This window comes from Rhipicephalus microplus, chromosome 2 (assembly GCF_043290135.1).
Source record: "Rhipicephalus microplus isolate Deutch F79 chromosome 2, USDA_Rmic, whole genome shotgun sequence".
Classification (NCBI taxonomy): domain Eukaryota; kingdom Metazoa; phylum Arthropoda; class Arachnida; order Ixodida; family Ixodidae; genus Rhipicephalus; species Rhipicephalus microplus.
In genome coordinates, this window is record NC_134701.1 from 246,699,520 (window position 1) to 246,725,488 (window position 25,969).

General features: G+C 45.6%; 1 protein-coding gene across 2 annotated transcripts in view; it reads left to right on the forward strand.

The window, feature by feature from the left end:
- LOC119170189 (glutamate receptor 1) overlaps nucleotides 1-25,969 on the forward strand; it is a 200,912-nt gene that overhangs the window by 84,787 nt on the left and 90,156 nt on the right. For both annotated transcript variants that reach the window (XM_037421271.2, XM_075878487.1), the window contains exons 3-4: nucleotides 14,918-15,042; nucleotides 17,074-17,197. In XM_037421271.2, the coding sequence (XP_037277168.2) occupies nucleotides 14,918-15,042; nucleotides 17,074-17,197 (249 nt within the window). The remainder of the gene's footprint in view (nucleotides 1-14,917; nucleotides 15,043-17,073; nucleotides 17,198-25,969) is intronic.

Sequence of the window (25,969 nt, forward strand, 5' to 3'; positions counted from 1 at the left end):
TATACATGACGTTCTCACACGCAACCGGAAATTCCCGCATAAGCCCTACGGAATGATACTACCATTGAGAACCTGGGTCGCTTGTTCAACGTGGATACACAGACATGGCTAATACGTTAAATTGCAAACCGATGCCATCTTGCACTGCCTGTGCCATATTCTCTAAGTTGTTTATAACTTCCTTTCGAATGAATCCAAATGGATCTCCGATTATCTTTTGGCAGTTCATGGATGTTTTTGAACCGGACTACGTCAGCTACGCGTGCACATTCACCTCCTTTTCGGCTCATCCGTGCTCCGGTCATTTACCTAATCTGATCTCCATATTCGAAAGCGGCCATAACAGAAAAGCAATCGGGATGTTCTTTCCTCTTTTGCGTGTGAGTACCAGCAATAGAGCGGCACAGGCACCCTGGAATGCCCTTTGATGGGCGTCGGCTCGCACGAAGCAAAGCGGTCTCGCGTCATCAAATAAATGCGATGGCCGTACGGGAGCTTTAATGACGCGCGCAGTCATGATAGGATAGCGCGTGTTTCGTTCATCTTCCAAATATTCCGGAGCTTGCGATATGACCGACTGTTAAGCACGAAGGAGCTCTTCGTTCACGCTAAGTAAGCCCGCGAAAAAAAGGGACGGGGGGAGGGGGAGGCATTTCAATATTTTAACGCGAAAGCCTTGGATGCCTGGTCAAACGCGAAAACAGATCGTCCGCATCCCGCGGTGCCTGTATTACCATCAGTTACGCAAAAAAAAATCAGAAATATGTCGGATATCGCCAGAATTCGCGACGGCATTATTACATCATCACGACGGCAATTTGACGTCATCACGTGCAAACTCCGCTCGTTCGAAGGTGGTCCAATCACGGAAGCAGGGCAAAACTACACGAGGCGCCGAATGCTTGCAACGTCTCTGATCCTAGACGGTGGAACGTTAACGATACGTGACACCTCTGCCTTTGGAGTACATATGTAGTGCTTATCAAATTATACAGGCAGCGCTACAACCACAATTAACCTTTCACCCCCATTACGCCTGCATCGGGTCTTCTTTCAAAGCAGTTTCGCGACCTGACGTAGCTCTGTGCTTGCCACGTCAGGTCACTTGGGTTGAATTCCTGCTGGCTCCCTGATATTCATTCTTAGCACTGATCGCGTCAACGCTGCCGATGTGAGTTTCTCTTATTGCTCTCGCATTTAAATTAACAATGCCTGTTCTCGCCATCGCTGGGCGGACCTAAACTGTCAATGACTTGTGGCAGGTACCCGCACGTCGAGGCCCGTGATATACGGGTACACGCCACACGTGCCCGGAAGAAAGGGTTTGGCGCCATACGCGACTGGGTTTTCATGTTACTCAAGTCATGACCACCCACACATAACCGACAAAGCCTCTTACTCTCCAAAACTCATTTTCGCATACCCCAAGTTAACAAGGCAATCACGAGAGGAACCAGAGGTTAGAGGTGGATAGAATAGGATAGGATAGGATGGGATAGAATAGCATAAGATGAGATTAGATAGATAGATAGATAGATAGATAGATAGATAGATAGATAGATAGATAGATAGATAGATAGATAGATAGATAGATAGATAGATAGATAGATAGATAGATAGATAGATAGATAGATAGATAGATAGATAGATAGATAGATAGATAGATAGATAGATAGATAGATAGATAGATAGATAGATAGATAGATAGATAGATAGATAGATAGATAGATAGATAGATAGATAGATAGATAGATAGATAGATAGATAGATAGATAGATAGATAGATAGATAGATAGATAGATAGATAGATAGATAGATAGATAGATAGATAGATAGATAGATAGATAGATAGATAGATAGATAGATAGATAGATAGATAGATAGATAGATAGATAGATAGATAGATAGATAGATAGATAGATAGATAGATAGATAGATAGATAGATAGATAGATAGATAGATAGATAGATAGATAGATAGATAGAAACGCTCCAGCCGTTTAGGTTACCTCATGGGCTGTTTCGCATAGAAAAAAAAGAAAAAGGAAGGCAGATGCATTTTGCCTTCGAGATTTTTTTTTTCTAGACACGTCATAAAGAATACTTAAAAAGTAGGTCCCCCTTGCCTGTAACAAAAAAAAATCATCCCAATGCATACGGCATATGTACCTGCAATAATCAACTGTTTTACAGAGCGTGACGTATTCAGTTGTTACAAACTGACCTACTGTCATTATCAGTAATGTTCTACAGAATCCTACAAGCGTGCAGACCTCAAATTAAATTTCTGTAAACAAAGTGCCGATAAACAATGTAATGCCTGGCAGAACCTTTCAGTTGCTTAAGTTGGCTTGTTTTAGATGCGAAGCGGCTTTATGACTAGCCTGTGTAACGTTGTTCCTCCGAACCATGGTAGTGCCAAGTAGGCAATTAAAAAGCAATTATTACGCATATCTGAGGCACCATAACAACACGTTAATCTTCTGTATGCGTCTACTACTAGAAAAAGCATATATAAGTAATTATAAGTACCGTAGCGTTTATCACGTTGCGCTGACCAGGCAACGCTTGCACGAAAAGGCAAGTGCTTCCAACGCTTTGCTAAGAAGACACGGTGGTGGCACCTATCCGTCGTCCTGCGTTCTACACCATATCACCTCCGAGAGGGGCGCACAGGGTGTGCGCGCTTCGTTTTCCAAGATAACTGCCAGATAGCGCTCATGTCTCACGTTTGACTGGACTTGATGGGCTTGTTCGCCTGTGCTGCACGCTAGAGGCACTCTAACGCAGCGCCTTCGAAATACCATTTACCAATTTTTTTGCGGAGAACATCAAAGAAAAGTTTTGTTCACTCTCTCCAAAGGCAAGACTACCGTCTTTCTACAATACTTGTGGTGTAACATGCAGATACGGAGCCAATATTCCTTATTAATTACGCGATTTCTACACCACACAAAAGGCTCACGAGACCACGAGTGATGACCCTAAGGATGCTACAAACTATTTATTATCCACATCTCGCTTTCATGCACTGTCTATTCCCAAATGACTTCAGCTCGCAGTGCCCTCGCTGTGGGGAAAGGCGTAATTTAGAGCACATGCTTAAGCGTCGCCCCTCGTTACGTCGTGATAAGGACTTCACAGATCAGAAATGGAGCTCGGTCCTCAAGAGCTCGAAATATCAGCATCAACTTTCACCTGTTCATAGAACCTGCGATGCGGCAATTAGGCTAGATGTAACTGTCCCCACGTGAGAGAAGCCGGGACGTCGCCCAAGCAGTGGCACTTCTCCTGATTCCTAAATAAAGTTGTTCATACCGTAGCTTACGCGATCCACCGCAGTTTCATCGGCGAACTAATAATATATCGGGCCTGACGCGCCAAAAGCGTGATATTATTTTAATCATGCACGCAGCAGTGGAGAGCTCCGGAAATTTTGACCATCTGATGTTCTTTAACGTGCACTGATATCTCACTGTACACGGGCAGCGTTTCACCTCCATCTAAATGCCACGGCTGGTATCGAACCCGCGACCTTCAGGTCGGAAGCCGTGCCCCGTAACCGCTACACATAACCGAGGCGGACGTTCTCGGTGAGCTAAACATGTGCACCTATACATGTTGTGTGCAGGCGAGTCGTCGGACGAGCGCGAGAAATAGATGAAAAGAAAAAGACAACGTGGTTCGCTTACGTTGTTGGAAAAATGGTTTGCACCCACGTGAGGTTGCCCTTTACGCAAGTCTCACGTGGACAGTGTTTCAAAGCACGTTAAGTAAGTCCACGCTACTGGACCTCCCTTTGCAACCCCCTGAAACCTTTTCTCGGGAAACTGAGTTGCGATTCGGCATGGTCGTTTAAATCTGCAATCGTTGTCGCATGAAATCGGTCAGTGACCTTCGTGCTAGGACGTTTCCGTCGAGTCCGAAATATTTAAATGAGGCGTTTCTTTTTCGAAAGAACCATTTGAATAAAGATATTTTTCCTGCTCTTGAAAGCAACAGTGACGCATTACCTCAGCACATATTACATAAGTAAATATGCATTACATAAGTACGCCTTTTTTGTAAGTTTTCGAAAGAGGCGGTGGCCATTGTCGTCTCGAATTTCTCAGGAGTGTAAACATAAATTAGGTGCCCCGCCGCGGTGGTTCAGTGGCTAAGGTACTCGGCTGCTGACCCGCAGGTCGCGGGTTCAAATCCCGGCTGCGGCGGCTGCATTTCCGATGGAGGCGGAAATGTCAAGGCCCGTGTGCTCAGATTTGGGTGCACGTTAAAGAACCCCAGGAGGTCAAAATTTCCGGAGCCCTCCACTACGGCGTCTCTCATAATCATATGGTGGTTTTGGGACGTTAAACCCCACAAATCAATCAAAACATAAATTAGGTAGCATTCATCGAAGTAAGAAACTATTTAATGCAACATACCGTTTGAAATAAGCCGCGGGACGTAGTAGAAGCTAGTTCGGTTGCTCCGTACGTTATTTTGAGTTCCTGGTATCCTTTACGGCTATCTAAGTCGAAGCAAAAAACTACTTTTCATTACCTTCATGATGCGCATACGAAGAAAAAGAAACGTCCCTATATCCTACCTTCAGACAAGCCGAGCCGCAACTTGGATGGTAACCAGAATTGTGTGCGATCTCACGAGTCTAAAATTTGAGCAATAAGCTTTTGTGCGGACAATTACTGCTAATACGTACCAGCGTTATGTATCACTTGAGGTTTTCCACACTCTGCCACAACTGTATGCTATGGAAATCACCCTCACGCTTACTTTCTTTTGCGCTTTTTTTTTCGTTCTTTTATGCCTCCTCTACTTCTGTGAAGGGCACTAAACCGAATATTTATTATTAAGATAACATCTGCATCAATTTCGCTTGATTTCTCTTTTTCCGTGCTAACCTTTTGCGCAGATAGAGGAAGGTTCATTTACCTTTTTCTTTCTTAACCTTGACGCTCCTGTTATGAAGGAACGAAAGAAGGAAACAGAAAGGTAGAATGCGGAAAGATTAACCTGAAAAGCTTCCGGTTGGCTACCCTGCACTCGGACCTAGAGAAAGGGAATAGGAAGGTGAAAAAGTCAGTGGTATTGCTAGCTCTCTCTTGCTGTAAGTAACCCGTGGCATTGACCACTCACGCATGCAAATAAGTACCAGGTGGTGTACAGTTATATACGATGTTTATTGGTCATAATTGGCATGTTGTGTTGAGTTGGTTATATCATTTTTCCTTTAATACTACTGCTTTGCTGCATCGTGTCTAATCTTAAGTTGGCAAAAACGAGGTTTCTGCACGTTTCCCTGGTGGTTGTTGGATGTTTCCAGTCCTACGAAAGGCATCGTAGAGCATATCGAGACGTCGTCTACTGCACAAGTGAGTCGTTGTCCGTGATCATCATCGTAATCATTTCAATTGCCATCAGCATCATCGTCATTGTCCCGACGTGTAGAGAGTAACTCACATGTGCTGTACCGTGATGGCAGAATGAGATTGCGCGGTCTGGAACACGCTTGCTCTTCGTCGTCGTCAGCATCATCGTCAGCGGCGGCTACGGCGCACGCCAACGGTCAAGCCTCGACCTTCAGGAGCTTCGTCCTTGCAACAGTGATTTTACTACAGCGTGTAGGACTGCCCCACAAGTCACCCGCGTTCGCACAAGCCCGTCGTCCTCCAAAAGCCACAAAAGTGCCTTTACTACCTTGTGGGCCGACGAGAGGTGGGGACGGTGTTTTAGAGAATTCTAAATATGGAATGGAGTTTCATTTCTCTATACTGCACGGAAAGTGGGAAGTCACACAGCGGTCTCAGTGCGTGGGAAAGGACTTGCCTATCCGAGCCGAATCGATGACAAATGGCACAAGAAGTGGTCGACGTTTTCTTTGGTGCCGCAAACACTAAATGCCGCATTCTCAGCTATTCCCATTATTGTTGTATATGCCTGCGGAAAGGCAACTCCCAACAAAAGGCGATAAAGGTATACTGTCATGGATCACCAAATATATAATGCAGTTTCATTTCTCGAGAGTCGAGTACTGCGCACCAAAAATTAGCACAGGATATGCAACTACCCGGTATACTATTGATATATATAAGCATAAAAGTTGAAACACGACCCGGGCTCGTGCTTTGTTTTTGCTTTATTCTACGCAGTGCGTATGTTCGTCTAGAGTGCATTTGGGAATACTTTACTTACTCCATGAAGAACGATTATTGATGGTCAGGTTGCACCAGGATTATATCGGCACGCGAAGTGGCAAGAATAACTTTTCATGTACTCATATCTCTTGCTCGCGCTGTTTCGTAACTATAGATATTTGTCTCGATAACCGAAGGCCGTGCGTAGTGCTAGCCATTGCTAAACGCGTCATTATATATGCATTACACAAAGTCTGAGAGGCTAACGCAAGCGATGAAACAGCGTTGTGGTATCAGTTACTGAATTATCTAAGCGAGGCGTACACGCACAGAACAGCGCGATAGTAAATACATAAAACCAGCACGCTGTGCATTACTGCAACATCGCGTTCGCGGCAGACCACCAGTAAAGCAATTTCTCCTTTGAGAATCACCTTGGCAGTGTCTCGTGCTGCGGTTTCGCTCAAGCTGCACCCGGCTTCGAAGCAGGAGTTCGAGCTTCGGTGCTGGTACGTCGGCGTGCCTTTATGCACCAAAGCGAGTGAAGTTCCAATGCTGGTCTGAGTGACGTGGCAAGCATAAGTGCTTCGAACATATAATATTGCGTATCTATAATCTCGACAGTCCTGTTGCAGGCACAATATACATCAAGTAGAGTAAGAGACGTACAACGTCCAGAATTATGAGAACATCGCTGCCGTTGTTCATTTGGTTCAGATAGCAGTGCAGAGAACGAGGTGGCTTCCGGTGCAATCGTGGCACGAGAAGTTTTGATTGATATGTGGGGTTCAACGTCTCAAAACCACAATATGATTATGAGACGCCGTAGCGGAGGGCTCCGGAAATTTCGACCACCTGGGGTTCTTTAACGTGCACCCAAATCTGAGCACACGGGCCCACAACATTTTCGCCTCCATCGGAAATGCAGCCGCCGCATCCGGGATTCGAACCCGCGACTTGCGGGTCAGCAGCCGAGTACCTTAGACACTAAACCGCACGAGAAGTTTTGTGCGCCGTTCTGATTACGTGAAACCCGCGACTTCTGCTCTAAAATGTAACGCAACTATATCAGAGTCACAATGCGAAACTTGGTGTTCAATTTCTAAATTAACGGAGGCCAGCCAATACGGGAGACTGGTGCAGAAAAAAGCATCAATTAACAAAACAAATATACTTAAGTAAAGACAATGATGTTCACGGAAGGAACATCTATCTCCCTGGCAATTACAGTGGGGCCCCGGACGATGTGATCCATTTACAGTGAATATAGCGATCATTTTGCTTGTTAGAGTTTTTTCTCTCTCTCTCACCTATTATTATTATTTAGAGCCCTTTTTGCTCATTGCGTATTTCCTATTTTTGTCTCAAGTAATCAAGGTGCTTCAGGAAGCTACTGTGTCAAGGCAATTTGCGTGCCTGCACTTTCATCCCCCGATTCATACAGCGCGTGAGAGTGATTTGCTACTATACAGCGAAAACACGTTAACGTTAGCAACATCGATTGAACGTTCACGTACACGTAACCAGAAAAGTCTCAGGAACACTAAATCTTCGAGAAAGCTATACTCTCGCTGTGTCTAGGAGCTCAATCTCCAAGGTAATGCCCAGGCCAACCTCGAGTTGGTTTGGCAACGCATGCACTTTTCAGCCAGTTTACTAGCATTGCCGACTAATAAAGCAGAAATTCGCATTTGTCGTGGAGCCAACATTAGCACAAAAATTGTCATCTCGCGCTTTCACAACAAGAATTACAGCTAAATACTGCATACTGATCATACCCAGAAACAAGCCAGACAATCGAGCCAACGCTCACGAGGGTTAAAAGCGCAGTTATACAAGGGCATGATTACTTGATCTCTTGCCCGAAGCTGTCGAGCAGCGACGGCCGCTTAGAAACAAGCTTACCAAGAATAACTTTCAATGTGTGTTCTGCGAACGGAAACATTCGTCGCCTACTCTAATCGAGTGTATCTCGAGCTTATATGTGACAGGCTGAGAGGGAAGGGGAGGAGGGTCTTCCATTAAAAAGCACGAGATATTTTTGCGACCGTATGCTTCCCTCCTTCCTTGTTCTTCATATTGATTATTTGATTTCTCTCAATCAGCGTTGCGAACAAAGCTGGTGAGAGAAAGGGGACATCAAGATACACCGACAAAGAGATGCATTTCGATGTAACGACACCGCAGTATATGGCAAAGCAAACCGGCAGGCGTGCCGACGAAGCGGCGCCCCAAGTCGCTCTTATTGAATGCAGACCTCTTGCCCCCTGCGGTGACACGGTGAAGGCGCCTTTCAGTGTCGCGTATGCGCGTGCCTTCGCTCGCGGGGATACGGCCATTGCCGTGTTCGCGATCGTGCTCCCGTCGAGCCTTAGAGACGGCGTCGAGCCTCCCTAATAACGCGGTGTCACGCTGCGACAAGCGAAACGACGACGTCTCTGCAGCCCCCTCGGCAACACTTTCGAGACTGACAGTTATTGGTGCTACACAACCGGTGTTTACGGATCGTGTTTCAGACGTGCGACGGGAAGAGTGAAAGAAAACGTTAAATCGTAGATTATTGTACGGCGCTGCGCTTGTTTTTTTTGTATGTGCGTGTGCGTGCGTGCGTGTGTGTGTGTGTGTGTGTGTGTGTGTGTGTGTGTGTGTGTGTGTGTGTGTGTGTGTGTGTGTGTGTGTGTGTGTGTGTGTGTGTGTGTGTGTGTGTGCGTGTGTGTGTGTGTGTGTGCGTGTGTGTGTGTGAGAGAGAGAGAGAGAGAGAGTACACGCGCGCTCCTCTATTTCTTTCTAACTCAGAAAAGCGACGTTGAATTGTTCATCTTGTCTTCATGGTAATTCAATAGTCGAGAAGCCCAATCAACATAAATACGACTTCGAATGAAACATTATCTTTCATACGTATGAACTCATATTGAAAATTGTTTTGATGCATTTAAGCTGCACTAACATACATCGGACAAAAATATTTCAATAAGCGCCACATTACATACTCTGTTTTAAACATTGTCGCGAACCATCCTATTTACGCGTACCTATATGGTGCAACACTTAATACATGTGCCATCTACGAATCTCCTCTCTGTTCAGTCCACGCCTTGAGACATCTTATGAGGCAGCGTTGTAAGTTACGAACAAAGAGTCTTTTTAAACCGCAATCAAAGGAGAACGGCGTGGATATGTTCGATAGAAAAGGTGAAGGTTGTAAGGTCTTGAAATGATCGCCACTCTTGGAACACACGAACATAGCACTCGCGGTCAAGCAAACCAAGCACGTGTACATTTATTCAGTTGCTGTTACAGCGATAATGATTGATGATTGATTGATTTGTGGTGTTTAACATCCCAATACCACTATATGATTATAAGAGACGCCGTAGTGAAAGGCTCCGGAAATTTCGACCACCTGAGGTTCTTTAACGTGCGCCCAAATCTGAGCACACGGGCCTACAACATTTCCGCCTCGATCGGAAATGCAGCCGCCGCAGCCGGGATTTGATCCCGCGACCTGCGGGTCAGCAGCCGAGTACCTTAGCCACTAGACCACCGCGGCGGGGCTAGAGCGATAATATCGCCAGGCGAATCAAATGCGTCAATAGTGACACGCTAAATAGTTTTATACAATATACCAATACAACACACAAACAATATAACAGCGAGGTACGGCGAACGCGGCATTCTCGATGGTCGACTCACCACGAGGGATCCGCGGGAAACGACCCGCGTGATGGCGCTCCATGGGCCCACCGCAGAAGACAACCGTCGACGCCCGCTACCAATCCCCAAAAATATTTACAACCGTTTCCCGAGCGTCAGGTGGGGAGGTGATTCTCAAATGAAAAGGAGATGAAAGTGAGCCCCCGTAACTGTCTCTCTGGGGAAGGACACCTCAACAGTAGCTCACGAGGAATGAGGGTAAGGAGGAAAAAAAAGATAGGATTAAACGGTATAGAGATAGAAAGGGGGAAAAAGAGAGCGTGGCGCAGGGACAGCGGCACCCAGAAGCAAGGAGAAGGTAGGAAAGATGGACACGGTCGCAGGAGTCCGAGGACGGGGCGCCACTCGGCGAGAGCTCTTGTCGGCGTCAGGAGATGGCGTAAGGGGAGCCCAGTTGGCCAGATCTGCGCTGTCGTCGGAGATCGCGGGGGCACAACCGGTCGGCACGAAATCCAGCGAGCGAGTGCCGAGCGTAAGTCTAGCCTCTCCGCCATCAGTCACGCGAACACCATTTCACTCGGCGACTGCTTAACCAAACAACAGCTAATCCTCGAGACGTGCGTGCGCCACGAGGTGCAGACGATTTTACAGCGGGTAACAGCAGCTCCAAAAAGTCTGTAGTTCGTTATTCAGGAAAAGACGAAATATACCAACTTGTGCGTTGTTCCATTAAAGGAGTCAGCGAAACTTTCTAAACTTCCTCAACCACAACAACCGGAAACGCTAGTGGGGTGCACCACGGTTGCCACGCAGAAGTATTGCCACTTCTAATGACACGTTGAATGTGGAATCGCCGTTGAACGTCTTAACATCGAGCGCTTCACTAAATGACTAAGGTTACAGATATAAGCGCTACGATAATGCTTTTTAGCTTCAAATAATTTTGAAACGAGCGCACGTATCTATATATACAACAGGGCGGACAAATCATGGAACAGCTGAATTTGACGACTTCGCTGGACGCACATCGAAAAGGATAATAGGTTAAGCACATCGAACCAACCATTTCAATGGATGGAGTATGTACACACCTTGCGTACACGCACTACACCCCAGAAAACAGGTGGCGCGCGCGGAGAGGTCCGCTAAACTGAATGCACGCAAGGCATGCGGCTTCGCAGATGAGGCGTTAATAGACGCGAAACGAGCAGCGATTTTCCTTTTTTTCTTCTTGGCTCTCGATCAACGCCCCTTACACGTCGCGCACGTGGACATAGAAGCGATGAGACGCCCCAAGGTTCGACTACAGGAGGTGTGCCGGGTAAGGAGGTTCGGCTAATTCGAGATCACGCAAAGAGGCGAGAGAAATAAACTAAACATAGAGGTGAAACTGAACACCAGGGAGAGATGGCCGCCGATAAGGGTGCGAGGCACGCTTTTGATACGGGCGCCCGTGCGGATATCGACCGGCCAATTAACGGGCTTAACGGACTGCGCCGACGCAAAATCAATAAGGTGGCAAAGCCTCCGTTTGTCATGATTAGGCGCTTCGCTGCTCCCTCTCTCTCGCTGGGCACGCGGGCACATCGCGCCAACGATGCAGAAGACGGGAAAAGTAACTGATCCGCCCGTGTAGAAAGCAGGTTAAAAAAGGAAAGAACTAGCGCTTACACAAAAGATGTCGAATCGATGTACGATACATTGTGCACAGCTTTTTTTTTTTTTTTTGAAGTTGGGGTTTTTGTTAAGAGGACACGCACTTGTTTCACCCAAAAAGTTCGCGACACCGATAGTGACAGCAAGAGGGAGTTGGTGCGACGAAGTCAAAGTTACACTGTTTCGAGCTGTCTCAGTTATATATATGCCGGTAACATTCCTGCGAACGGCGCGAATGTAATGTTTCCATCGACACGGCACTTGTTTTCTTCTCTCCCAGACGACAATTTTCAGTTATTGCTTGTTTCAGCGAACTTTCTTCTCTGAATGCATTTCTATTTTCTCACGTGTCACGCAGTGCAAAACAAGCGTCTCTATGCCCATCTCATCGTCAAGAAAAAGATAAGAAGTCTCGTATTTCTAACGGAAACCTCGTGCCTAATGAGCAATGCTTCATTGTGGAAGCCGTCTTACCATTCTAACGAAACACCTTTCAGAAACACTGTGTGCTTCGCTAAATGAAAAGAAAGAAATAAATAAAAATATTGAGAAAGTGTTTCATCAGTAATTCTAAAGACGAACACATATCGCTTGATGCATGTTTAGGAAATGTGGGGTAGCCTTTCCACATTTCGATGGTCATAATCTCATATGATTGCCCCGCCGTGGTGGTCTAGTGGCTAAGGTACTCGGCTGCTTACCCGCAGGTCGCGGGATTGAATCCCGGCTGCGGAGGCTGTATTTCCGATGGAGGTGGAAATGTTGTAGGCCCGTGTGCTCAGATTTGGGTGCACGTTAAAGAACCCAAGGTGGTTGAAATTTCCAGAGCCCTCCACTACGGCGTCTCTCGTAATCATATTGTGGTTTTGGGACGTTAAACCCCACATATCAATGAATCAATAATCTCATATAAATACTAATATAACCGCAACGTGGATAATTGGAGCACTAACAAAAGCGTCTGGATGCTGGTTTGCACGAAAGAAGCGAAATGGATCAAGGGACACCATTTTCTTTAGGCGCAACCGTACAAAACTTACAAATAATAGAGCAAAAGGAAGCGTAGGCGTGCTTCTTGTAGTTTGGAATCGAAGCTCAGTAATTATGAAGTAAAGCGAGCATGTACTGAAGGGGGCGAAAAAAAAATAAATTGTCACTGGTGAGCACCACACCCTCACCTCCGCATTTCGCATGCGATGCTCTGCCACAGAAACGGTCGTTGCCATAGAGTTTTCTAAAATTAACTAGACGGGACTCTGGCGCTGCGATCGTTCAGTGAACATGGAAATGATGGGTAGTACGTGAATTTGCCTTTTCTTCGTACTTGCGGGCCTGGAACGCACTTGCGGCACCGTTTATTGCTGTGTTCTGGTTTTTACTTCGAATAAAAGAAGGACCGCTGTGAACTTCGTGAGCCGATTCGAATTGGTGGGCCTAAAAAGTTAAGGTGGGGAAGTACAACTGCTGAACATTTGCTAGCTGTAATCTCGTGACAAAGCAGCACCAAGCCACACGAAGCCAAACGTAGCAAAAAGTGCGAAGATAATTTCTGTACTACCCATCATTCCAACGCTGGCTGAAGCGCCATGCGTCTCAGCTTCCATGGACGCTAGTGCCAGAGTTTTCTTTAGTGTATTTATAGAAAGTCTAATGGTCGTTCCACATTTACTGTTTATTGGCTGTTTTTAAATGCATATAGCACTTTTGGGGCAAGGCTTGTTGGTCATCGACTAATCTCACGTGGCGTGGTCGCACTCGCAATCAAGCACTCAATACAAGCCTAGACGTGACCAGTGATGCTCAAAACCAGGACGAATTTAATGAACGAGGTCAAACAGTACCCTAACCAAAAGCAGTTACCAAACGGTAATCGCAATTATTAACTTAATATCGCTAAAACTCCTTTGGACATAATGGTTTGACTCCTGCGCCGCGGAGCAGAGGACGCCACCGCCTCGCAGTGCGCGCCACTGCCCCTTCCACCTGCTCTTCGCCGGCACTTGGTCACTACACATCTGAAGGAGGAAACAAACTGACCGAACTCGCTGCAGACGACACGTACCTCATTTGCCGTAACAAGCGGGAAGTCGACAAAACGCTTCAAAAACTAGTGCGCACTTGCACACCTATAGCTTACGTATCTCCGTAACAAGATTCTACTAGTTCCGAAAAAAATACATAAATGCTCACATTAAACATTGACGTTATGGACGCTATGGTAAAAGGAGCAGTGGAAAGTACGCGAGGGAATCGCTGCGTCACCATGCACTTCCTCGGGTTTCCAAGTCGTGGAGCAGCGTTCGGTTTTGAGTGCGTAACACTGGGAGTGGACAACACCACTCGTGGCCATAGCGGCAAATGTCGTAATAACCTGAGGTGCATGTCATGTGGACCCAGAACTGTCATCAAAACCGACTTGTGCTTTAGCGATTGAATATTTCCGTATCGAGTGACAATGTCGTTTTGTTGTAATGTGAAGTGAACCCAATCACACTAAGTGCATCATGAAAGCAGGAGATCCTTTATAAAACCTTCGCGATTGTATTATCTGGGGTTTTGCGTCCCAAAACCTCGGTATGATTATGAGAGACACCGTAACAGATACGCCGTAATAACGTACATGGACAGCATTTAGTTTCTATTAAAATGCGACCGCCACGCCTGGGCCAAACTCCCGACCTTCGAGTCAGCGACCGAGTACCGTGACCGTTGCAACACCACGGTGGACAGTTTTGTAGTGTCATATAAAAGTTTTATCGACAACCGAAAAACACAACCCAGATATGGCAAATAATACATCGGCAAATTTCCTTGCGTTTGCCAGGGGCGTATTAATCTTCCTAAGGACAACCAGTGCGCCAGCCGTTAACGAAGTAAACTAAGAAGACTTGGTCTAACAAAAATATCCCAATACGCACCTGACCTGGCGCAAGCAGGAACGTGCTTGCCGACTCACTTAATCTTCATGTCAAGTGGACTAACTTGGAGAATATACCAAGAAAGTACAAAGAAAGGAAAGGTAGCCAAATCAGGCTACTGATGCGAAAAGGAACTTCTAGCAGATAGCTATATAGACGCTCAGGCGCAGGCTGCACAAGATATATCACCTGTGAGTGCCAATCTTTTCATTCCCATATCGTCTGGCTCATGTTTTTTTTTTTTTGCTACCTCTACCGTGTCGTAAGCGGCTAGAAGAAGCCTTGCTTTCGTAGCCAAGTCTAGGACATTACCAGCTAGCTTGTTTTGCAGAAGCGATGTCATTTATTGTGTTTGTGTTTTTGCCTGCCATGGTGCTTCTTTCTCACCAGAACGTCTTCCTGTTCTTCCATCCTCCTCTCCCTCCTTTTTGCCAAACTATTACTCCCTCTCTCTCTCTCTGATTCCTTATCCCCAAACGGTCCTCCATTCCTTCTTTCCCATATCTGCGCACCCAACACCAACCGATGCCAAACACAAACTCCCGCGCGAGCGCAGTGTGCACAATAATGAAGAACGGCACCTTCTCCATCATCGCGCCCACCACGGCCACGTCTTACGCCACCCTGGCGTCGTACGCCAACACTTTCCGGATGCCCTTTGTGAGCCCCGCGTTCCCACAGGTAAGAGACTTCGCGACAAGCCGAGCATTTCTCCGCTCGAGGAAGCGAGACTTCGCGTCGATCTTTGCCTCGTTTCGTCCTGTTCTCTACAAACTCTCTTCTACAGCTATTTCTTTCTATCTCTCTCACTCTCTCAGTCTTGGCTCCTAGGCCCGTTTATTCCGGCCTACCGCTCCTGTCCTTCATCATGTCGCAACCGCGCGTCACGTCTCGCTCGTACGAGGCGCAGTATTTATTGTTTCTTCTTCTTTTTCTGTTGTTGTTGTCGAGGAAAATAGAAAGAACCGCTGTTTTAACAAAAAAGCCACCTTGTGCTTATAAACATTTTATTCATTGTTTCGTCTAAGCTCGATAACAATAAGTAATGTTTATTTTTTTTTGTTTACGGGAATCTTTCGCAAACCTGGTCGTGATAGAATTCAGGTGACGCTCTCATTCGCACACCCCCGTGCATTTGCGCGGCGACAACGGACTCACTTAGCATCCTTTTAAACCCCATTTTCTTGTAGTAGTGGTTTAATCAACGCATGTTTAGGCCCACAAAAAATATGCTTGACGCACACGTGCAGGGTAGTGGTTATTCTGGACTGGTTAACATTCTTACCTTTATTTCTTTATCATTTCTTCTCCCTTTACGCACACAGCTTGGGTTAGAGCTACGCCAAATAATCTGTGATGAAAGAGTCGATTAATGCAATGTTGCATGCAGTGATGTTGTGAAGGAAAATTAGAGGTAAAGTGACTAATTTGGTGATTAGGCTTGTTAGCAGATGATTACGTAAGTATGTGCGCTGTAATCACCATTGCAAGAGTCCATGCGCGAAATTTCGTTAATCAACCATTCAACCGTCATATCTAAAATAATTTTAGATTTGAGACACACCTACCCGGTATGCAACATAAAAAAAGCCCCGCCATTACGGGCAGCACTTTTCGGTGCTCTCTTTCTCTATATTTTATATCATTTATCAAATGGAATAACAATGCCGCAATTATTCAGCAACGCCTTAGCAATACACATCATTGCTATCAAAATATAAGCTTTGGTAAATCTGCAAATTCCGCGATTATAACACGGCATCTATTGTTGCTCTTACGGTCAAGTACGTGAGTTTTTTTTTTATTATTTCACGGCCAACAATCACATAGGCCTTACTGTATGCTGATTGGGTGCCTCTTATTCCTCTTTGCATCTTGTTCACCTTACTCGCACTGTAAGCCGGTTCTCATCGTGATAGCGAAATAAAGAAGTGCAAGAAAAAGAAAGAGAGACATTAAACCACGACGTGACATGAAGTGGCCGCACATGCTCACTGGCGCCCTTGATTTTAGCAACCTAGCACCTGTAATTGTCAAAAACCAATTAATATTAAGGTCTTTGGAAAAACTAAACATGCGCCAACTGCACTCCTTCGCCTCTGCCTCCTCTCCCAGCTGCTACACTCAGCTCCTTCATGGCATCCGCCAAGAAAATTAGGACACAGGCATGCCCTTTTTCAGTGCACAGGAATGAGTAAGCCGGTGTCATCGTAGAGCACCTGCTTGCTTCGGTAGCTGTGGCACAAGCGAAACAAAACACGCAACAGAGGATGAATTGATTGATTGATTTGTGGGGTTTAACGTCCCAAAACCACCATATGATTATGAGAGACGCCGTAGTGGAGGGCTCCGGAAATTTCGACCACCTGGGGTTCTTTAACGTGCACCCAAATCTGAGTACACGGGCCTACAACATTTCCGCCTCCAACAGAGGATGAACAAGATGGCGTTTGCACTAATACAAACACTGTAGAGAGGAGTGGCCAGCACAGTGACACGAGTAGCGCTACTTTCGTTATTTCAAGAGAATTCGGTAAGAATCAGTGAGGCTTTGTTAACGAAACTCAACGCTGTCTTGCACCCACCTTGCGTGCTGCTTGATTTGCATAATCATATTCACGCTGGCAGTGCGCACCGACGCTTCCGCAGTGACAGGAGCAGTGACCTCAGTTTGAATTATGCGTGCTTGGTGTATGTTCTTCGTGCTCTCAGATAACGGACGTGAGACCGGCGCTGTACGGGATAAGCCTGCGGCCCCGCTACCTGCCGGCCATCGTGGAAGTGATCAAGCACTACCGCTGGAAGAGCATCCTCTACCTCTACGACTCGGACGACGGTGGGTGCGCGTTCTAATCAAGTCTAATCGTAGTCTCACTCCGTACACACACAGACGTCACTTTCAAACTGCGAAAAAGGAAAAAGCTGGTTTAAAAACATCCCCACTATACTTCACCGCACCTGGACGCAATTCTAGACGGTGACAGCACTTCATGAAGCAGAGTTTCGTCAAACAAATAATGAGGCATTAAACAAATGCCTCAATATTGCAAAGGGCACTCGAAAACAAAAACGTACGGATAAAAATAAATGTTAACTAATGTTAAATAAATTCAACGTTCTCATACAAAAGCCAAATTTCGTAATTTACAGTGATATTCAAACTGTTTAGTCAGTCAGTTGTGTGATCTTAATTAGGGCTCTGTGAAGGTATCTTAGGGCATATTTGCTGAGGAGTGCTATATTATTACTATAAGTTAATAAGAATATTACTAATATTCATAATTTCAATAATAATAAAGTTAATATGAAAATATGAAGTAATAGAGTCCTTCCTAACTTTGAGCCTACGCTAAAAAAGTTCAAACAGCTTCTCCCTACAGGGGTGTCATTCATTCCCGAAGGAAGCTGGGCAGCCGTCTTTGTTTCTCCCTAGTCTTCTTGTTGTTTCCTCCTCTCTTTCTTTTTCTCCTATTTTTTTCTCTCTCTCTCTTCACTTCTTCATTTCTGTTTTTTTTTTCTATTTTATACGCGGTTCGACCAGCGTTACGCCAGGAGCTCTTGTTGTTTTTTTTTTGTTTTTTTTTTTGTTTTTGCGAATGATGATACGTGCTCCGCCCATATCACCAACAAGACGCTCGAAAAACAAAAGCTAGAAGACTTCTTCTTGGCGCGAGCATGCTCTAGCTATAACTATGCCACACGTGCGAGTAACGCCAAACGACGGTGACTGCATACGATCGCACATACGACAACCAGGCCCTCTAAGGTGCTCCTCACCTAAAACTTTATTGAGAGAACAAACTAGAAGTGTAGAGGAGTGTACGTCTTTCAATATATAGCGTTCATTTTATGGCCATTGGACAAGGAAAAATCGTACATCGTGTTATCCCTGCATTAGTCGCGTATCAAATATTTTAAAAAAGAAAAATGGCTGCCGATAGACTGGTTAACCTATCTGTCGTTCTTTTCCTCCTATTTTCCTTCCTTCCTTCCTTAAAGAAGAAATTACTAGAGTGTAGGAAGCGGTTATAGATAGCGACAGCTCTAGAGTATAACAAATCAAAGTGCCTTTATAGTATTCTACCATACATTAATATTCATTTGACAACTGTCCCCCAAACCCCTTAATTACTGCAGCATTTAGCGCGGGCATTGTCTCCACCTCACATAGGCCCGAACACAAGTGTCGATCGCGCTTATGGAAGCAATATGGATCGGAGCAAGTTAATATAAAAAAAAGGTAGCAAGCAGTTTGACAGACTTTGTCTAGTTAAAACTTCAGGAGTTGAGAGACAAGATGACGTGCTACAATCAAGCAAATTTCGTTCAAGACGCTGCTATTTTCCGCGCCAACCTGTAACTTGAGCTTGCCTTAAGCCCGATGAAACACGGCTGTCAGAACGTGTTGCAAGCTTCGCTTCCAGGGGTTAGTATCACGGTCACCCAGCTCTATTCAAATTATAGCGCACCATCTGAGACAAGCGTAGACTTCCCAATTTGCTGGTTTGTGGTTTTTACACTTGAAGATCACCTAACTATGTACGCAGAGTCTCACGAAGCGCAGGTATCCCCTTTCTTCGTAATTTGTCAACTTTATCTGCCGGTAACGACACTTCAGATGTGGCACGAAAAGAACTAACACGTGGAAGAACATCCTTTCATTCCTCTCTCAAGTCATACCCGGTCACGTGTATTTTCCACGCCGATTTTTTTTTTCTTCCGATCCTGCTGCGTATAAAAGCAGTCGACACGTCCGTTATAAGCAGGACCCCGAGGCGAATATGGCGAGATCGCAGTCGCCCACACGCGCGTACTACGCTTTCTATACTCGCCACTCACACACGGAGATCCCAATTTTCTTCGGTTCAAAGCGTGAGCCCCACGTTTTTTCTCTCTTTCTTTCTTTCTTTTTTGCGCACAGAGGAGGGCCAAACCAGTTCGCGGAAGACAGTTCTCAAAGAACAAGTGAGCAGCAGACAGCCAGACCCCGTAAGAACTTGTTACCAAAGACAAAGCACAGAACGGAAGTGAAGAGAAAACGCGGAGAGCATGAATCTGGCTCAGTTCTTCTCGCCACCTTCTTTCCCACTCTGGGGCCAACAGCAGTGTTGTCCCACCGGTACATTTTTTTTTTTTTTGGCCCCGTGCCTCTTCAATCGAGACCATGCGGCAGCTCCCGTTTGATTACGTGCCGTGGAATCTGAGACAGTGAAAATTTTTCGCACCCTGTTCGACAATGCGCGTGTTTCGGTGCTTTCTTGTGTGCGTGTTCCTTGTCATGCTTCGCGGTTTTTTGTCCTTTGCACATTTTTTTTTTTGTGCTACTGCTAGGCCCTTGAGATGAGTTCCCCTTTCCCTCGACTATTCTGCCTCTCTCTCTTCCTCAGTTGCTCACCGATTCGCTGGTTCCTTTATAGTCTGTTATGTTCGTACTCACGCTTCGAAGAACTCGGGTCGAAAAGGAAAAGCTTTCGTATGGCCATTCCTTAGATCAAGCCTCATAATGGAAGCAGTTTCTTCTTTGAGAGCAGTGCTCGCGAAGGCTGCGTTTAAAGCAGCGCGCAGAGCGACGGTAATCGTCCGACGTTTCCTCGGAACGCAGGCGCACCGAAAAGCAGAGCTGTCATTCATTTGTTTTTTTAATGATTACTGCCTTTACACGCAGCTTTAGAATTTCTCTTTTTGCTTTCCGTGATTGACTGACAACTACAGGGTAGCAGTACGGGTCGTCCTTAGGGCGTCACTATGCCTTGTCATTACTGGCACGTTGAATGAAAAATCACAGCATATCCACGGAATGAATAATGATGAGTGGGGCGAAGCGCCCGTCAATCCTCCGTGATTCCGTACGTGCATTCGTCCGTCCATACGTGCGCCCATTCGTTCGTGCGTTCGTCCATGCGTCCGTCTGTCCGTCTGTTTGTTTACCTGTCCGTTAATATGGTGAACACTTCAAGTACCACCATTTCGCTTCTTTTTATCATATATTCATCATATACAAGTACCGCCATCCAGTGAGTAATTCAAGGACTAAACGAGAGTATGTGCCACATTACTGCTGTCAGCGCTTTGTTAACACCTAGAGCATGATAACGATGCCGCGCTACGTTTTTTGTAACATGTGGACATGTAGATACGGGCCCGATGGCGGGTATGTGCCACAGGCTACGCACTACGACAACGGGACGCACAAGCCACGCCATAAGGAGCTTCGCCCCTAAAATACCACCTGCAAGCTTACCAGGTATGTAGACATTCGCCTAATGGCACAAATCACCGCGTCTTGGAGGGCAATGTAATGCGCTTAGTAACCAATTGTGTAGCTCTGTCCTTGAGAAAAGCTGTCGGTGACCAATGTGCTTTAGCAAAGATTTTACATGTATGGTAGGGCGGTGTAAAATGCGACAAAACTTTCAGAATCGCGAATATTTATTTTTATTTCACTCCTTGCAATTGAACATCAATGCACAAATATTCCTTCGAGTACAAGGTATGTGCTACATAAATGTGGCCTTGATGCCACCGTTCAAATCATTATTTTAAAAATAAATAAAAAATGACTCAGATGTCTCATTTTGACCCGAGATGCAGGAGGGTAAACGGGACGATGCGTGGGGCGTTATGAGACAGTGTGCAAAAAATTATTTTTCAGTTTCTGCAGTAAAATAACTTGAAATTAACTCTTTGGGCTCTTACGTAGTCTTAAGAAGCCCAGTTTTTGGACTCCACGCATTGAATCTAGACAGAACGCGGTGTGGTGTTGCTCCTAAACTCCTTGCAGATCAAACACTGCCACTCTTTCTTTGTGCTAATGTTGGCTTTAGTTGAACGCTTGCTTCTGGTTGGATTACTCAATAATTGAATACTAGAGCTGTTTTGACGTATATCCTTCACCTCTGTTTGCTATTTTGATGCAGAACTCCTCATGCATTTTATAGATTTTGACTTCATCCGCCGGGCCTTGTGGGGCAATGAAGTTGAAACTGTGTTTCATTTAGAGTATCTAGCGCTTGTGCTTGATTTGAATTAGGGTATTAGAGAAATCTCGTCTAAACTAAATCCCAAGACGTGTTCGTCAACGACTGCACTTGAATATTCTGCCATTTTATATGCGTTTCTCGTGAGCATCCTTGGGAACGCAGAAACAACTAGATGCAGCGTGAATAGATGGAGTCGTGTCCTGAATGACAATCGGTGCTTTTTCATGTATTTTTCCACCGAGGAAGCTCCACATGTTATTCTCTTGCATGTCCGAACCCTTCTAAACAAATAAATACAATATATAGTGAGTGTAAGCTAATGGTTCAATTATTATCTATTCTTTATAAGGTAATTGGATCCCGTTTTGTCGCGTTTTGCCCCGCTCACATGACAACATTAAAAAAATTTACTATTTGTCTCCGGGCACCAAACGAACTAAAGTTTTGGTGTTAAGTAGCTCGTAGTCTTAAGTAACAAAATGAATATTTACGTTACTGTACTGACACGGGAGTAGCTTCATGCATGGATCCGAAAAAATGACCGAGCATCATTTCGCCTCTTTTGGACGGGTCACGAACACACTGACACCAGCCGCGTGACTTTTTCCGTACGAACACTTCGAGCAATTATAATCAACTTTTACACACGAAAAGGTAGACAAAGACCAACACTTATCGCTGGAAAAGACAAATAAGGAAAAGTAGTTTCTGTATTAGCTACACAGGCCGACGAAGCCAAAATGCCGCGTGTTTCTCCTTGTCTAATTTTACCCCAGCCTACCCTATACAGTGTTTCTCCAAGCATGACGTATTTCAAATCGCGTAATGGGAAATAAAAAGTCAAAATAAATGGAGGAGATTACGTGCGTGTGCGTGCATGAGTGCAGTACATATCCAGCTTTCTATAGCTACGGACCAGCTGTCTGTCGATCAGTAAATCAGCCATGCCATGCAGCTGAGTTATAGCAAGATACATTATCTACTTTTACACTTTGGTACAGTTTTGAGCCCTTTGCACATGCGCTGTGTCACCTATACCTCCTAAGGTCCTGAGCTATCGCATTGATCGCACCAACCATGCGAGAGCTCTGGCGGTCACCTGGTTCATCGGTGATACATGGTTTAAAGCACCCAGTTCTCGTACCCTCATGAAGTCAAGTAACACGACATATATTCGTTGCTAGCGTGTAACAGTCGTGAATATGAACAAGCGATGTCGAAGGTAAGCCTGTCGTGCAAATCAATGCCCAGTAGCAAACAACGCAATCGAACGAGCGATGGGCTTCAAGAGAGCAATCAGTTTTCGCGGACTGGCTGTATACACATCTAACGCCGAAGTACCAACTGGTCACACCTTACTGCTCATATGAGAGAGTAGTCGAAACTGAAAGGCAATAGATGAATTAAATGGAATGAAACAGGAAAGATCGCAAGTTCGCAGTAGCGGTAACTAGGTAAGTGAAAAGAAGCTGCTAAGTGAACGAGCAAGAGAAGTATTGGACATGTGTAAATAATGAAAACGTGAGACCCCAACGCATTACGTACACGCGGGCTGAAAAAGAGATCCTAAATTACCCTAATCATGTATAAGCCGGCCAGCTGAGCTCGGCATTCGTGCAGTCTGTCACTAAGAGGGTCACCAAATAAGATGGACAGAAAAGGGACCAGAAGGTCAGAGAGGTGTTCCGAGTGCACTCGCTTCAGGTGGCTTTTTTTTTTCGAGGTCTCAGTCGCGCGTTATGACGAAGCACCCTCCATTAGGGCGAGAAGAGAGGAAGCAACCAGCGAACCGGAACGAAAGCTCATCGCCAGTATACCTATCTCTCTCTCTTTCCTGCCGCGGAACCTGGGTCAGCTTTCCTCGGTCCTAATCTCCGCGGTATCGCTGTGACTGCTGCGGCAGAACCCTCTTGCTGGGCTTCGGACGCGCTGGTCGTGTCTTCCCGCCGCTTTCATTAACAAGGTGGCGTAGTCCGAGCAGGCCACTCGCGTACTGGCCGGAGTGACGGTGGTGTCCTCTCGCGGAACTCCTTTCTCGCATACTCCTCCCTTATATGCTCCTCCATTTTGTCCCCATCCCTCCGGCTCCTCTACCCCTACCCTCTCAGCCTTCTTTCCGGTGTCCCGTCTTGCCAGGAACCGTACAAGCTTGACACCATGCGGAAAATCTTATTTGCGTCATATATGGGTTGCTGGGATATAGGCACCGTCACGCGTCACATCCTTGCAAACTGCACGCATGTTTGCGGGCCTATTTTTTTTTTTTTTGTTTCTTCAAATTTTTACGTCGAATATATCGCATGACTATATCTCACAGTGAGTCCCAACATAAATCACAATGAAGGCGCCAGCTGGCAATCTGTGTGATCGCATCATAGCTAGCTATGCACCGGAATATTGTGGTGCTCTGAAATTGAAAGGCACATCAAAGCGACAGAATCACTTGGTTTAGATTGATAAACTGTACTTTGAGAACTGTAATGTCGCTCGATTTACTGACACCTTCACACCATGATTGACTGAAATACCTGTCTATAAGAGCGGTTGCACAGAGCTCACAAGCAGACACGTAACGGTAACAATGTGCTGATGAAGAAACTTTCCCGTTCTGATGGGCCAAGATGGGCCAAGTTTCCGAGAGCGTAGAAAATGTACCTGGAAGCATGGGTGTGCCCTGAAAAATTAATTACAGCGTGATTTTAATAGCTAGGTTCGGTTCCTATTGTACCCTGACGTCACAACATAGTATGAGCAGCGTCATCAGGCGGTAGTGTGTACACACACAAGGTTTCCTGACGTATCCTCGCCCGCGCGTCGCTTCTTCGGTCGTCTGCTTCGGATGCTGCGCGCCGCACAAGTAGCATCTGTCGTGGCATGGGGCCACAACGTTATTCGCCGACACTCAGAAATCGGTCAGCAACTGCATGTGGAGCGTGCAAGCTTCCGGAGTGAAGTGCAGCGAACAGAGTAAACTCCGCTTGGTTGGCGTCCATGCACCACCTCGGCCGTGGCGCACGAAGTCGACCCACGCTTGTCACAGCGCCGCATCGGAGGGGAATCGGTGAAATTTGCACCTATTGTCCCCTGTTTCACTGACGCAAGACTTCACAGTGCAAAATATTGGCGCCATGACGACACATTCGTGGTAAGCGTATATTTTGTATTCGCGTGCACGTACACACCAGCTCGATTCACAGGTACACCGGATGACAGAGAAAACCACACGGCGCTAGCAGACGATCGAGAAGGTGACGTGCAAGCTGCCTTTTTTGTGTGTTGTGTGTGTTTTGGTGCCTGACGTCATCACAACCAGCCAGACTGCTGCGTGAAGTCACCAGGATTAGTACTGTAGCCTGACGTTCAGTTAGTGTCGATGTCGGTAGGTGCGCCTCGAGTGATTGGACTTTGTTTTATCAAAATATAAGCTATCTTATTAGCATTTGCTGAACGTCACACTTGTTCAGAGTGGTCTCTATATGCGGGAGATTTGTATGGCAGAGTATACTCGCCTCTTAAAACAAGGTGTCAGTACCTCTTCAAGCAAAACTGCTTGCCGGTATAGTGGAACGAATTCATCTTTTAGCCACTTTGCGCAGTTCGTGTTGGCTACTTGAAGATATGTACTTTAAAGAAATACACCAGTTGTTAGACTGCGCCATAGTTTGTTCATACTCTTCGTCCTTGTTTCCCTCGCGAAAGATGGCTAAAAAACGGTCACATTAGTCACATAATACTAAACAGGACTACCCCAAGCACGTTTATTTTCATAGCGTGCGACAGTTATTAGCATCCAATGTTCACAACAATGCAGTAATCCTACCAGACCTCAGAGACGTGTTTTTTTAACACATCTGAAGAACAAGTGCCGCAGATCTGCACAGGTCTGTCAAGGCAACGTATCACATTATTCAGCCAGGAAATATAATGAAGAGAAAAGCTTCACCACTACATGCTTTAATCCTCCTATTTATGTTACCAGCAGTATTAAAGCAACACGTACTGATTAAAGGGGCACACGCAGCAGTGAACTTATTTTGGTTATTGTCCAAGACCAACTAAAGCTAAGCCTAACTGTGGGCACACTGCGTGAATTTCATTATATAAATTACAGACGTTGTTTTCTCTCTCTCTCTCTCTCCCTCTGGAGTTAAATGCAAACGTTATATCCGTCAGGTTTTCGCATGAGTTCCTTTAACACCAGGGTCCTATAGCATCGTTCTAGACCACTTTCCAAACGATAAAAAAAAGAGTGTGCAGGTAATTAAAACGCATAACTTAATCTTAAACTATATATTTGGGAACGAGACTAACGCACCAGCAATTTTCAGAGCGTGTAGACCTGTAAAACAATAATAATGAAATAGAGTACATTGAATGTGGCCCCGTGTCCCTGCTTATGCTCGCGACCATACAATGACGCATTAAACTGCGCATTGCAAAACTTTCGTTTTCCAGTGTATGTCGTCAAATTTCTGCCTTATGTGTTGTTTTTATTTTACAGCTCACCTGAGTGTTGAAAGCTCCACTCTTGACTTCATTCCTCAGTTTGAAGAACAAGAACTTCTTCGGCTGCTCGCGTTTTAAAAGAAGCAGAAACCATTAGCCCCGGAATGCACACATCGTGGAAA